The 16087-nt window shown below is 28.2% G+C and overlaps 1 protein-coding gene across 1 annotated transcript; it reads left to right on the top strand.

The window, feature by feature from the left end:
• Positions 1 to 6969: 6969 nt before the first annotated feature.
• LOC145950860 (uncharacterized) lies at positions 6970 to 8656 on the top strand. Its single transcript, XM_083062693.1, has 2 exons — positions 6970 to 8170; positions 8464 to 8656. Exons 1-2 carry the CDS (start codon positions 7624 to 7626, stop codon positions 8496 to 8498), a joined length of 582 nt encoding a protein of 193 aa, XP_082918819.1. The 5' UTR covers positions 6970 to 7623; the 3' UTR covers positions 8499 to 8656.
• Positions 8657 to 16087: the final 7431 nt, after the last annotated feature.

The raw sequence follows: 16087 nt of genomic DNA, 5'->3' as shown, positions 1-16087 counted from the left end.
GCATGCCTTTCCCTTTTTATACTTCTCCATTTCTTCAGAATCTTTGTGTTGTTGGGGGAGTGGGTAAGAATCTCATCCAGAGCATTGAATGACCCAATTATTATTATTATTATTATTTTTAATCATGTGGTCAAATTGATTGTGTTAAGTGATTATTACTTGTATTTCTTAATAAAATCGTTCAAAATTTAAATTTTAACTTGAGTATAAATTAAATTATATTTAAAAAATAATACTCATTTTATGTATGTTTATGATTTTTAACGGTAAATACTTATTATTTTGATAGTGAATACTTTACAGAAAAGTTATAATTAAAATAAATAAATAAATATTTAAATATGTTTTTAGTTTCTTAAATTTAAGAAATTTATTTTTAGTTTTTTAAATTTAAAATTATTATTTTTAATTCCTGTAACTTTTAAAAATCTTATTTTTGTCTCTCAAATTATTAATAACATATTTGAAAGTAACAAATTAAGATGTTATACAACATCAATTGAATTTAATGTGATATTTTCATTAACCAAGACATTAATATATAAATTTTATGTAGTAATATTTGATAAGTTTTTTAACAAAATTTGAATATAAAAACTAAAATAATTTTTTTTAAAATTATAAAAATTAAAAATATTAATTTTAAATTAAAAATAAATTTATTTTAAATTTGAGAGATTAAAAATATATTTAAATTATAAATAAATAATCTGTGGGTCTCTCTGATCCACTTCTGTTCAGTGTTCACACAAAGTTAAGTCATTAACCCTGGAACAAGTAAATTAAGAGAAAATTTTAACTAGCCTTGCTTGTCACATCTATTTATTAAATGCTCAAACCATTGTTTTAACGTGTGAAAAGTATCTTAAAAATAGATACATTTTTTATTTATCATAATTCGTAACGTTATACAAGTTAAATAATGATCGAAGGGTTTGTCACATTTTATGACATATGCATGCATGAATGGTTCGAAATTACTGCCGAATACGGTAACCACGGGGAACAAAAAAGTGCCTAGTCATTCGATGTCACCATGTGAAGATTTTAATTATTAAAATCTAATATATATATATATATATATATATATATATATATATATATCAAAGATCAAATCACTTCAAAAATATTTTATGTTTAAGTTATTTTATTCAATAATTTATTATATAAGTTAAATTTTACTAATTTAATTATTAAATTAAAAGTTCTTATTATATAAATTAAGATTATAATTTTTGAAAGAAAAATTTAAATTTAAATATTCATTACATATGTTCAAATTAATGTATAAAAGGTTATTAAGATTATTTGTTGATTTGAATTAACAGAAGTATCATATAATTTTTAAAATTTATAAACTTAATTTATATATTAAAATTTTTTAATTTAACATTTAAATTATTAAAATTTAACATACATCATGATTTATTAAGTAAAATAACTTTATCAATAATTATTTTCATAATCATTTGATCTGTCCCTGTATATGTGTGTATCATTTGTATTTAATTTTATTATGAAAATATTTTTAACGGAGATTAGTGATCATGAATTATGAATATTTTGTATTAATAATATAATTATTAAAAATATTTTATTTAATTTATAGAAAATAATAAAAACCGAAACGAGAATCGAATCTTAGTCGATCCTTTCACTTTTACTCCAACTTCTTCCAACTACTAACCTATTTCTAGTACTGAAATATTTCAAACAAACAGAACACTATTGCTTAAAACAATTGACAATCAACGCAACACAATTACCAATGCAACACAATTACCGATGCAACACAATTGCCTATCAATTCCACCGTGGAATTTTTTACGTAAATAATATTTTTTTTTTAAAAATTACAAAAGTAACGTCTGTGTAACTTTATTTACTCAATTAGAACCAATCACTGTTCATGCTCAGAATTCGGTTCCCCGGGAACCGAATTCTGAGTTTCAATATTTTTTTTTCCTTTTTTGTGTGCTCAGAATTCGGTTCCCGAGGAACCGAATTCTGAGTTGTTTTAATTTTTTTTTTTTTTTGCGTTTGAGGCCCAGTTTGGGCAAATCTGGGAAGTGGAACGGGCCGTTCCGAAAGCAGAACGGCCCGTTCTACTTAAACACATAGAGTATTATTTTTGAAATTGGAACGGGTACAGAACGGGCCGTTCCAATTTAAAAAATAACACTCTATTTGTGCTTTTGGAACGGACAGTTCCACTTCTCAGAAACGCAAAAAAATTAAAAACAACTTAGAATTCGGTTCCCCGGAAACCGAATTCTAAGCATGAACAGTGATTGATTCTAGTTGAGTAAATAATGTTGTACAGATGTTACTTTTGTAATTTTTTTTTAAAAAAATATTATTTATGTAAAAAATTCTTCCACCGTGAACAGAAACAAATTACACTATTTAATTTGATCAAACTTCACACCTGTGTTACTTGTATTTTATTTTTTAGTTGATGAGAATATTAAATTCTTTTCAATACACCTTTTAACATTTAACATTATTAAATTTGATACGTAAAGGAATGATGGTGATCATTTTTAATGATCTCTAATTAACGTGAGACTTGCATTTTTCTTAAAATATCTTCATGTCCAGTATTATTGGACTTGGTACATCTCAATATATTCAAGTAAAATTATTTCTTGCAAAAAAAAATATATGTGATTTATATAATAAATAATAATAATAATAATAATAATAATAATAATAATAATAACTTGCGAAATGTATATATGTTTGGTGTATACTTGTGCAATATTCATTTGGGATTGCTAGATGAGAAAGATAAAACGTTGAATGGGGCTTATTACAAGATTATGATCGTTGAAAAAGTAACATGTAAATATAAAGTTAAAATTTTAAAGAGGAGTCAAGCCCCCTCAACGTCAACTAGATCCCCATGATTTTATTTTTGTTTTATACGCAAATGGAAAATAAAAAATCCATTGCGTGGAATGCATATAATGATTAGCCGAATATAGACGTGTGAAACTTATTCTACAATTTTAAGATAAGAATAACAATTGGGCATTAAGTGTCGCAACTTCGTGATAAACTTAACGACTTACTTGTGTCCAAACCATCCCATGAAGTTGGGTTGGTTTCAAAATCCCAACAAACAGGTTTGGTTTTGGATAAAATTTTGGACTGTTCTCTGTCTGCCACTACCTCACTCAATAATTAAATTAAATATTTTGACCCCGTGGAATCGATTCCACCATGAAATTGATTATATTGTTTATTAATTATTTAATCATAAATTTAACTAACAAATAAGTTTTTTTAAGAGTTTAAAAAATTAATACTCTATCATGTGACAAATTAGATCGTGAATTGACACAAATGATATGAGATTCAATTTCAACTTGCATTTCTCATAAAAAGTAAGGCAATTAACTCATCTAAGTAGGAAACAGGAAATATCTATCATATTTCTATCATTAGTTATTGGTTTGAGTTTAAGCAAAATTTTAGAGAATATTTGTTATCATGAAGTTTTTGTATCTTTCCTAAATGATAAGTATAAAAAAAATCGAGTCAAAAGGAAATGTCATTTTAGAGTTTTATTGATGTGAGTTCGACATTTTCTATGATCATAAAATTTGGCTTAGTAGACATATCAACTTAAGGAAATTATTATGACATCAAATGTAAAATTCCTCTAGATTAGAAAGATATATACAATCACCAAACTGATATTAGACCAACATGTCATTGATACGAATGCAATCAAACTCACGTCATTTAAGAAAGGTTTGAAGTAGTATTGTGAAAAACTAGCATTGGATGAATCGGTTTGACCCATCCAACTAAAAGTTCCTATATAAGAAAAAGTTTGCTTATTAGATATCGAGCATGTAGTTGAACCAGATCAAATCGATGTGTTTTTCTTCTTCTAAAAATTGATGAATCACTAAACTAGTTTAGGTTACAAACATTATTTAAAAAAAAACAATTAAAACATTTTTTTCAAGAAAAAAGGTTAAAAACAACATTGTTTAAACATTGTAAATGTTGCATTTTGAACTGTTAATAACTTTTGCATTTTAAAAAAATATACATCATTTTCAATTTTCTGACATAATTTTGAATTTTTGATTAATTCAAAACGCGTGAAACTCAAAACAATAGATTTAACTATATGAGAATTATAAAATTCAATTGATATTTAAATCCAAAATGACTATAAATATAACAAAAATAATGTAAAAAATATATTTTACTGATAATTAGAAAATAACATGAAATTAGATTAGTTGAATTTTTAAATTATTTTTAGACTTATTTTTATGTGATTTAATTGGTTGTTTAGGGTTTGAGTTTGGGTTTTGGTTTACTTTTATGTGATTTAATTGGTTGTTTGGGGTTTGAGTTTGGTTTTTGATTTTTGATATATGCATGTTAAGTGTTTAATATATTTTGTCACAGTGAACATTGTGTTCCTTCATGAGAAAATTGCATAGGAGTGAAAGAAATAGGAGAAGAAGAAGATGGTGGGGTTGTGGAGGAGATGTAAAACTTTTAAAATTGATTCTCGAGCTCATTTTAAAACTATAAATTTACATAATTAACTTTTTTGAAATTAGTTAAACAACTGATTTTAAAAATCTAAAATAATCAATTTTAAAAATCTTTTTTCATTAATGAATCAAATATTTTTTTATTTAAACTTCAATTATACAATAACTTTCATATAAATAAATCTACTGAAACAAATTTAAGTTCATTAAAAACATTCATTATTTTAAAAAGATTAAATCTAGCTTATAATAAAAAGACTATATCTTTGTATAAGTTAATAAATACCGAGTACTCTAAAAAAAGTTAGTGAACAACTCTCTCCTCTTCATTCTCTCTCTAATCCCCACTATGTGTTTTCTCTTCTTTGAGTTTAGTAACTTACATGCATCCTCAACTAATGTACCAGACGCACATAAAAAAATTAAATTAGTTTATCTTTTGTTCCAAGTGTGATGTCTTCTTTCTCTTTTAAGTACATTTACTCGTTCATTTCATAACTATTTTTCTCTCTCAAGTGTTTCAAACCACCTTGCATTTATATATATATATTTTTTTTATCTATATTTTAAATTAAATTTGAATAATTTTTGTAAACATTACTTTGCACACTATTCGGGGAGGCCCATTGATTCACCTCTGAAGTTTGCATCCTTAGGCCAAAGTCAGGAACAAAGACCAGAATTGAAATAGCAAATTTAGCATAGTAGTAAATCAAAATGAAATCCATTTTGGTGAAAGAAAAGAAATGAAGAAAAATTAGCATAAAACAAAGATAGAGATTAGGGAGCAGCATGGATCAGCTCCTTATGCAGGATGTGACGTAGATGAGGTTTCTTTAATTTGGAGAGTTGGAACTTGCTTTTCTCTATTGCCTTCCTCTTGGCTGAAAGTTGTGTATCTTTTGCAATACGGAAAATTTTCTATTGGAGAGATTCTCACACAAAGACAATGATGAATATGTTAATTGTTTTTTTTAGTACATCATTTGATATAATTATCTTTTAAAAAAAATAATTAAATTCTTAAACTAAAAAAAGTGTGATTGTGAGTCCTTTATCTTTTATATTTTTATAATTTAGTTTATATGGTTAGAAATTGATTTACAATTCATAAAATTTTATAAAATATTTATTATATTTTCACATCTATATAACTACACTAGATTACTATCTCATGTCAATAAATATATATATATATATATATATATATATATATATATATATTAAATTTTAATCCCTACTTATCTAATATGTAGGGATTAAAATTTGATACATATACATAATAAAATGAATAATAATTTGATGTAACTTTCTAAGTATAAAGATATAAGAAATATTTTATAATACAAGTTTGGAAATGAATTTTCAACTCTATAAAGTAAATTGCAAAAATATAAAAAGATGAAAGGCTCATTATAATTTTTGTTTATTTTAGCAGTATAATTGAAATTTTCTTAAAAAGTTGAAATATCATATATCATATTAGACTTTTTTTTTCTATCATTCAACTTTCTTTTTTATGTATTTCTTTTCTATTGAAAATTTTCAAATACTATTCGGTCTTTAAAACTATGTTACCGTCATTTTAGTCCTTAAAAGTTAAAAATAAATAAATAAATATATATATATATATATATTTGAGAGTTTTTTTTAATTAAATTTTAAAATAGAGAAATTGTATTGTACCCTTCAAAATTTAACAAGTTTTGAAGCAACTAACTTTTAGACCATTAATATTTCACTTTCTCCAATGTTATATTTTTACCTTTTCGTAATAAAATTATTATGTGTTCATTTAAAAAGTTGATTACTAGTTTTTCACTCAAATATTTTGTACTTATCATAGCACACTATGATACAAATTACTCATAGAATTAACTCTTTCTTTTTCCAATCAAAATAAAATTACGGTTTTTAATGTATAATCGGACAGTTATTTTGTTAAACTACAACACTTGAACTTGCTTTGACTTTCTGATTGAACATCCATATATGATTCTTAATAAATTGTCAAAGAAATATATAATCAAAGAAAAACGAAAGAAAAAAAAATATTCCAAACTGATTATTATTGCTCTCAATTCTCAACTCTCAATTCTTAATGAATCATTCAACTTTGAGGACATAACGATTAATTATATAACAATTAAAATAATATTTTTATTAATCTTAAAGTTTGTTTCAAAACTCCTCAATTTATAGAATATCTCCCTAAATATATATAGTCACTTACTATTATTTTAATCTTTAAATAATGTTTTATTAAGTTACATTTTTTTTAGTTTTAGCTCTTGTATATATAGTCCTTCTATTGGGTGTATACGAATATGATGAACATACAAAAAGTAATTTTTTTTTGTTTTCTCTTCTACGTACTGTCATAATCCTTTATGGTATCAGAGCTCTCCCTGTGAGAGCTCTGCCACGTATTTCCGCATTCATGGTTGAAGAAGAAAGAATCGAAGATCAACCAACCAAAAACCAGAATGGAGGCACCAACAATAATGTTGATCCATCCTCAAATCCTTATTATCTCCACCCAGGAGAGAATCCAGGTGCCATTATTGCTACTCCAAGTCTCGATGGGACAAATTACCACACATGGTACAAAAACATGAAGAGGGCACTCCAATCAAAGAATAAATTCAAGTTTGTAGATGGAAGCATCAAGAACCCATGAACTTCACATCATCTTTATGATTCTTGGGTCAGATGTAACACCACTATTTTTGGGTGGATCACAAGAACCCTGTCACAAGAAATAGCTCAAAGTATAGTCTATTTTGAGAGTGCACAAGATTTATGGGAAGATCTCAAGGACAGATTCTCCAAGGGTGATTACTTTAGAATCTCTGACCTTCTTCAAGAAATCCATTCCATTAAACAAGGTGATAGATCTGTGTCTACATATCACACTGAATTAAAGACTCTATGGGAGGAATTGGAAGTCCTCAGAGAAACACCTTCCTGCACATGCAACGTCAAATGCAACTGCAAATTTGCCAGCACTGTAAAAAGGAATAAAGAAGTTGAGTATGTTATTTGTTTTCTCAAGGGTCTTAATGATCAATACAACACAGTGAGGAGTCAAATTTTGATGATGGAGCCTCTTCCTTCCATAAGTAAAGCCTTTTCTCATGCTCTCCAACAAGAAAGACAATTAAGCAATCCAATCATCCAAGAATCAAGAGTTCTTGCAGCCACCACTGATACTGCTAATAATTGGAAAGGGAATTTTGTTGGGAAAGGTGGAGGATTTGCTGGCAAAAGTAGAAACAGATCCTTTGGTCGAACTAACACACCCAATAAGGTTTGTAGCTTTTGCGGTAAGGAAAACCACACTGTAGATACTTGCTATTTTAAGCATGGCTTTCCACCAAATTTTAAGTTCAAAAATAAAAACGTGCAATCTGTTGTTAATAACCTTAGCACAAGCAAGACACCTGAAATGCAAGAAAATGTGGGTTCAAATAGTAATTACAAAGATTCTCTTGTTAGTATCAGCCAAGAACAGTTCAATGTACTTCTTGATATGATCAAGAAAGCCAATCAGCAACCTCAGGGGCCTACGGTTAACCAATTAACTCATAAGGACAATGATGAAACAATCCTTCAGTTTACCCACCAACAACAGCATAAAACAGGTGATCTTCTCCTACCCAGTATTTGGATTCTGGACACTGGAGCTACTGAACATGTATGCAGTTCTTTGAGTTATTTTAGTAAATATCAATTTATAAATCCTATTCAAATTAAATTTCCAAATGGAAATTTTTCTGTTGCACATATCTCTGGAACTGTCACTTTTCCTAACATTTTTTCTCTTGATAATGTACTTTATATACCAGATTTCAAATATAACATCATTTCTGTTCAAAAGGTTAGTGAAGCTTTAGATTGCAAGCTAATTTTTGACAAGAATTTATGTGTCATGCAGGACCCAACTACCCAGAGGATGATTGGGCTTGCTAAAGCTAACCAACACCTTTATTTGATGCATAATCCTTGTGTATCTCATTTCAATTTTGTTTGTAATTCAACTTTTGTTTCTAAGACACAGAATAAGAATATGTTTGATTTGTGGCATTTTAGACTTGGTCATCCATCTTACCAAGTTCTAAAAATTGTGAAGAAACATTCTCCTTATGTTGAGTTTAATGACAATATTGTTTGTGATTACTGTCATCTTGCTAAACAATCTAGGCTGCCTTTTCCTGTTAGTAATTCTAAATCATCTTCCTATTTTGAACTTGTTCACATGGATATTTGGGGACCTATTGCAATTACTTCTATTCATGGACATAGATTTTTCCTTACTATTGTGGATGACTTCTCTAGACATACTTGGACTTTTCTTATGAAATCCAAAGCTGAAACCAGAAAACTTATTCATAATTTCGTTGCTTTAACTGAAACTCAATTTAATAAAAGAATTAAAACCATCAGAACTGATAATGGGTCTGAGTTTCTCATGCATGATTTTTATGCTCAACATGGAATCTTACATCAAACTTCTTGCATAGAAACTCCACAACAAAATTCTGTTGTGGAAAGAAAACATAGGCACATATTAAATGTTAATAGATCCCTCCTTTTTCATTCTAATTTACCTAAAGTTTTTTGGAATTATGTTGTTAGCTATGCTGTACATCTTATTAACAGATTGCCCTCTCATGTTTTAAACAATTTCTCTCACTTTCAAATGTTGTATGACCAGTCACCTACCCTATTGGATTTAAAGGTATTTGGTTGTCTTTGTTTTGCTGGTACATTGTCCCAAAATAGAAACAAACTTGATCCCAGAGCCTCCAAAGGTATTTTTCTAGGCATCAAGCATGGCACTAAAGGATATCTTGTGATGGATATATCCACCAGAAACATTTTTATATCCAGGAATGTTTTGTTTTATGAAGATGTTTTTCCTTTTCATGACAAAGTTAGTGCTCCAGATCTTGATCATGATATGATTAACACTAACAATTTTGATTTCTTATTTACTGACATTCCTGTTTCCACACATAATACCAACATTGATGTTATTTCTAATGATCATAATAACAACATAAACCATCATGATGAGTCTCAAGTTCCATTAGAGTGCAACTCACCAGATGCTGCTCCTTCCATTTGCAGAAGATCAACTAGAACCAAATATCCACCCAGCTATCTCACCGACTATCATTGTAATTTGTTAACTGGTCATGACACTTCTATCTCTAAAGATGCCAGGTACCCATTTAACATTGTTCTATCTTATAGCAATCTTTCTCCTGCACATTCACATTTTACTCTTACTATCTCCTCTCTAATTGAACCAAAGAACTATTCAGAAGCCATTAAATCTGAACATTGGATCAAGGCTATGCAAAGTGAACTTGATGCTTTGCGCCTAAATGGGACCTGGTCATTAGTTAATTTGCCTACTGGTAAGGTACCTATTGGCTCTAAATGGGTCTATAAAATAAAATATAAATCTGATGGCACTATTGAAAGATATAAAGCTTGTTTGGTGGCAAAAGGGTATAATCAAATTGAAGGATTAGATTATTTTGATACTTTTGCTCCTGTTGCCAAGATAACTACTGTGAGAATGCTTCTTGCTATTGCTTCTTGCCAAAAATGGGAACTTCATCAACTTGACATTAATAATGCTTTCCTTCATGGGGATTTAAATGAAGAAGTATATATGCAAATCCCACAAGGCTTAACTTCTCCCAAGCCTAACCTTGTATGTAAATTACACAAATCCTTGTATGGCTTAAAGCAAGCTAGCAGGCAATGGTTTGCCAAATTATCTAATTTTCTTCAAACCATGAATTATAAACAATCTCCTAATGATCACTCTCTATTTACTATGCACATTAATAATCATTTTAAAGCAAGCTAGCAGGCAATGGTTTGCCAAATTATCTAATTTTCTTCAAACCATGAATTATAAACAATCTCCTAATGATCACTCTCTATTTACTATGCACATTAATAATCATTTTACTGTGATTCTTGTTTATGTTGATGATTTAATCATTGGTGGCACTGATTCATCTGAAATTGTCTCCATAAAGGGCATTTTAGATGCTCAATTTAAGATCAAAGACATTGGTCACCTCAAGTACTTTCTTGGTTTAGAAGTGGCCCGGTCACACCTTGGTATTCATCTTTCTCAACGAAAGTATGCATTAGATTTACTTTCTGACACTGGTTTTCTTGCAGCCAAACCCGTTCCAACTCCTATGGTGAAAACCAACAAAGCTTCACAATCAGATGGTACTCCTTATGCTGACCCTGCTGGTTACAGAAGGCTTGTTGGCAAGCTTTTATATCTCACAACAACTAGACCAGATATTTCATTTGCTGTGCAACAATTAAGTCAACACATTTCTTCTCCCTCCACTGCTCATTACATGGCAGCCACCCGGGTTCTTCGATATCTCAAAGGGAATCCTGGTTAAGGTCTCTTCTACCCTGCGCAATCTCCATTACAACTGAAGGCTTTTAGTGACTCAGATTGGGGTTCTTGCCCAACCTCTCGTCATTCTGTTTCTGGTTACTGCATTTTCCTTGGAGATTCACTGATTTCATGGAAATGCAAGAAGCAGTCCACCATCTCCAGGTCTTCATCCGAAGCTGAATATCGTGCCTTAGCCAACACAGTTTGTGAGATTCAATGGCTCACTTATCTTCTCCATGACTTTGTCATTCCTTTTACTTCCCCTGCTCTCTTGTACTGTGACAATCAATCTGCCAGATATATTGCTACTAACCCTGTCTTCCATGAGGGCACCAAGCACATTGATCTTGACTGCCACATTGTTCGAGAAAAGCTTCAAGCAAAATTGTTTCATTTACTCCCTATCCGCTCCACTGAACAATTGGCTGACATCCTTACTAAACCTCTTGAACCTACTCCTTTTAACTACCTCTTATCCAAGCTGGGAGTTCTAAATATATACTCTCCAGCTTGCGGGAGGTATTGGAGAAAATAGAGAAAAGAAATATAGAAGTAAAGTAGTTAATAGTTTAAGTATTTTGTTGTTTTATTATCTGTTATTCTATTTTAATATTTCTGTTAATTAGATTCTATTAGGATTAGTTATTCCATTAGGAGTTTTAGCTCTTGTATATATAGCCCTTCTATTGGTGTATACGAATATGATGAACATACAAGAAGTAATTTTCTTTTGTTTTCTCTTCTACGTACTGTCATAATCCTTTAGTAGGGATATGGAAAAGGACTGGCAGGTTTTGTTCTCTCCATTTGTACTCATAAAAGGTAAGAAGGGTTTGAGTTTGGATTTTAAAGAGGTTATGAGTTTATATGTTTAAAACTCATTCCCATTTCCATTATATGTTGTCGGATTTGGAGAAACTCATGGTATGCAACATGTTTTTTTTTTTTTTTTAGTTTTAATTTACTTATACATTTTTAAATAAATTAATTTATAAGTTAATAATTATATTATAATATAAATAATATATAAACAATAATAAATAAGAAAGAACTTATAAATAAAAAATTTAAGAACTAAATTACATTTTTAAATAAATGTATAATTTTAAATTTTTTACTTAATTATTGTTATAATTTAAATTATTTAATTATTACAACCATTAATTTGTATTTTTAATATTTATAAAAATTTAAAACTTAACTTTAATTTTTATATTTATATATTTGTGTGTGTAAAAAAATGGAACCGGAGGAGAGTAAAGAGTTACATGTCTGAATTCGCACTCAAATCTAATTTCTCAAGGTAATTGTCATGTCTAGCGTGGACTTACCTACAAATTAATAACTATTTCTTGTCATGTGTCGTCACTTGCACATCATGTGCACCAAGTTCATGTAATACAGCAGCCTATAAATTCGCAAAATAAGTGTTTTCTTATTACGAAATGTTTTGGATAGAACTATGGAAGATGTTCCTTGTAAACTTATTGCTTTCAGTGTTTCTGAATTATGATGACTTCTTGAAAAAGGAATTCCTATAAAAGTGTTTAATTCTAAAATTTAGGTATATAAACAAATGTTAATTACATCCTCCATTCCATCATTTTAATTTCAATTAATTCACACTAAATAGTTAATTTATTTAATTATATTAATTTTTTTAATAATGTATATTATTTTTCCAAAAGTACCATACCTTTTTTTTAAATATTCATTACCTTTTCACTTAATTGTTTTTCATCTAAATAGTAAATGTTTGGAGAAAGAATAATTAATTAAGGGTGCTTTAAGAAAAAAAAAAACTAATACATCCAAAAATTAGAAAATGATCTTAAATAAAGGGAAAAACATTTTTTTAAAAGGATTTTATAAATAAAGATAAAGTAGTATTAGACATAGTAGTCTAAAATTTAGGTACAAGTAAGAATGTCTAAAACAATGTGAATTGAATACGGTGTTAGTAAAAGTTTAAAATCACAAGTAGAATATAGGAATTGCACAAACCACATGTGTTGATTATGATGTAAGGGGTTTGCAAACTAGCTACATGTACACTATGTATTTATGAGTATTTATAATATTAATAAAAGAGATATTTTATACTTTAAAAAAATTATTTTATAATCACATATATTTTATAATAACATACATTTTATAACATAATACTTATTATTAAAAATTACTTTTACTCATATAATATATACAATATATGTTGGTATATTGTTAAAAAAATATGAGTATAAACCAGTTTTTAAAAACCCGGATCGAACCGGCCTGTTGGACCGGTTGGACCGGGAACCTGTGGTCCAGCCAATCCGAATCTTAAGTTGGATCGGTTATGCAGTCGACCCGTTTCAAACCGAATTGAACCGGTCAATTTTTCGGTTCAACAGGTGAACTGGTAGGTCAAACCGATTCAACTACTTTTTTTTCTTATTTTTTTAAAAAATTTTAAGAGACCATAAACCACAAAAATAATAATGAAAATTGAATCTCTTAATGGAAGAACAAAGATTCTTATTAAATATAACAATGACTACTTGTTCTAATGTATTTATTTATAATATATACAACTTAAATAACTTTTATAGTATATTATTAATTTTAAATTATATATTTAATAATATAATATTTATGTAGATATTACATATATTATTTTGTGATATCAATTGCAAGCATATTATATATGTTCATATTATTTATATTTTTAATTTGTATTAATATACAGTTTAGCATGTAATTTTTTATATATATTTTTTACAAAATAAAAATAATTTTTTTTTAAATAAGATAGAAAAATTGAAATTTAAAATAAGATATGAATTTATTAAAATTTATAAGTATAAAATATATTTAATATGAATATTTTTTAATAAAAATAAATAAAAATCGAGTCATGCGGTTCAACTAGTGACTTACCGGTGCAATCCCATGCAGTTTCTAAAGATTTTGAGGTTTACATAACAGTTGTACTTTTGGATAGTTTTTAAATATCATTAGAATCACTCAAAGAGGAGATTTAGAACTCAAATTATGATCATTTTAGTGAACAAAAGTCGAATTGTCAACATTAGACAAAAATGTCACAATTTTATAATTTTAAACAATAGTTTATAAAATCATAACTACAAATCAATATAAAAATTGTAAATAATTGTCTTAGCTTTCCAACAATATAAAAACCACTTGATAACATATGCATAACTCTAAAAATTGTGTTTAGATCACATGTGATCATAAAAGCTTAAGATGAGATAAAAAAAATTAGGTAACAATCGTAACATAATATTTTTACCGTAGTAACACATTCCTTTTAACTTGGGAATATTATATTCCCACCTATCCTCATGGAATAATTTGGTGCGGAAAACTTGTATAAAAAACATTATCGAGAAACCTTGTTTCCCAAAAATGTTATTTTTTAGATGATAAATCAAATGTGAAAGACTAACATTTTGAACTTTAAATTCTTGAAAGAGTAAAAACAATTCGCGTATCAAATGTCTTCAAAGAGTACTTGAAAGGAAAGAAAAGGGTAGAGCTGGTTACATAATTAATAAATTATATTCGTACTTGAAAGTGTAAAACTTGAATATAGAGAGCGTAAGGTACTTCAAATAATTTTTACAACGTTTGAACAAAATGACCTAGATGTGAACTAATGATTATATGCATTCAAAATGATCAACCCAAATCTACCTGAAAAATATCATACAACAAGAAAGGAAAAAAGTAGAGTAAGAAAAAGAGCTTGTTTATGGTCTCACAACTATACTCATATATCATCTATTTATGCAACAATGACACCAACAATATACATAGTGTCCTCTTGGGATCCTCCACTACCATTTTCCATACATTATACATCTTTTTGAAGCATTTCAATAAAGTTTTAGTTTTTCTGTGTAAATATTGCTAGATAGCAGCCTACAAGCAAGACATAGAAAAATATCTCCACATAACTCAAAAACAAAAGCAAATGTAACAAGGGATTTAGGAATCCCTTCAAACAGTAGGATAAACCCAAAAAGTGAGTCAAACCCCCTCCCTTACCTCCTTATGCAAAAGCTTCTAATGCATGTAACAAGAACGAAATCTCCTTGCAAGCTCCAAAGTGCTTCTATGGAGAACAAAGAAGAAGAAAAGAAATAAAAAAATTGAAATGAATCAAAGAATAATAAGGATAGACGTGGGAGAACTCACCTTGAAGGAGAACCAAAGGAAATTTATTTATTTATTTATTATTTTTATAATTTTCTTCTTCCTTACAATGTTGAGTCTAGTTAGGATTTAAGTGAGACCCACGTATGGTCTCACTTAGTTTTGGGTAAATTAAACTCCTTTAACCACCTTTAACTTCTCTATCAATTGTCAACTTAACATTTGTATTTTTTAATTTTTTTTGAAATTATTTATTTTATCCCATTTCACATTTTTCTACAATTAATTATGACATACAAAATAAGTAATTATTAAAAAAAAATATTTTCTATTTTATATTCTACTTTTGAATTTTTAGGTGTTACACATTCAACTAGGTAGGCTTGTGTGATTCTCTCTTGGACCTCACTTCTACTTTCTCACATATTGGGCTTGTGGGTCTAACACGAATCCATTATTTATGATTATAAATTTATTTAGATAAACTTTTTAAGAAAAAACTTCTAGAAGATAAAATTAGGAAGAAAAAAATGAGATAAAACTTTTGACAAACTAAAATTAATTTATGCATAAATTAATTTGTATAAGTTATCTCATATTGATTTCTCTAAAGACTTATTTTTAACCTACATATCAATCAGTTTTAACTTATGAAAACTTTTGTTTTTATTTTTCTTAGAAGAAAAGTGTTTTTAGGACTTTTATTAACATAATAAAAATACAATTTTTGTCGGGTACCTCGATAAAATACACAACAAAAACACATTTTTGTGAAAGAAAATATAAGTGTGAGAATAGCAAAATATGTGTGAGAATAGCAAAAATGTGTGTGTGAGAATAACATGCGCAATCTCTAATTGCTAGGGAAAGATATTTCTGTGAAAGCCCATCTGTGTAACATACCAAACAAAAACGCCTCCATTTTTCATATAAAAGGCCCACGGGCTCCCCA

This window comes from Cajanus cajan, chromosome 8, assembly GCF_000230855.2.
Source record: "Cajanus cajan strain Asha chromosome 8, NIPB_CcT2T_4, whole genome shotgun sequence".
Taxonomy (NCBI): domain Eukaryota; kingdom Viridiplantae; phylum Streptophyta; class Magnoliopsida; order Fabales; family Fabaceae; genus Cajanus; species Cajanus cajan.
Note: the sequence above shows the minus strand (reverse complement) of the source record. Positions and strands in the feature narration are given on the sequence as shown.

What these genes read in the sequence shown, in the direction of transcription:
- LOC145950860 (XM_083062693.1), top strand. Translation starts at nt 7,624, where the DNA reads ATGATGGAGCCTCTTCCTTCCATAAGTAAAGCCTTTTCTCATGCTCTC. An exon ending in CCAACAACAGCATAAAACAG is followed by an intron (nt 8,171 to 8,463) that starts GTGATCTTCTCC and finishes TGTGTCATGCAG; the next exon opens with GACCCAACTACCCAGAGGAT.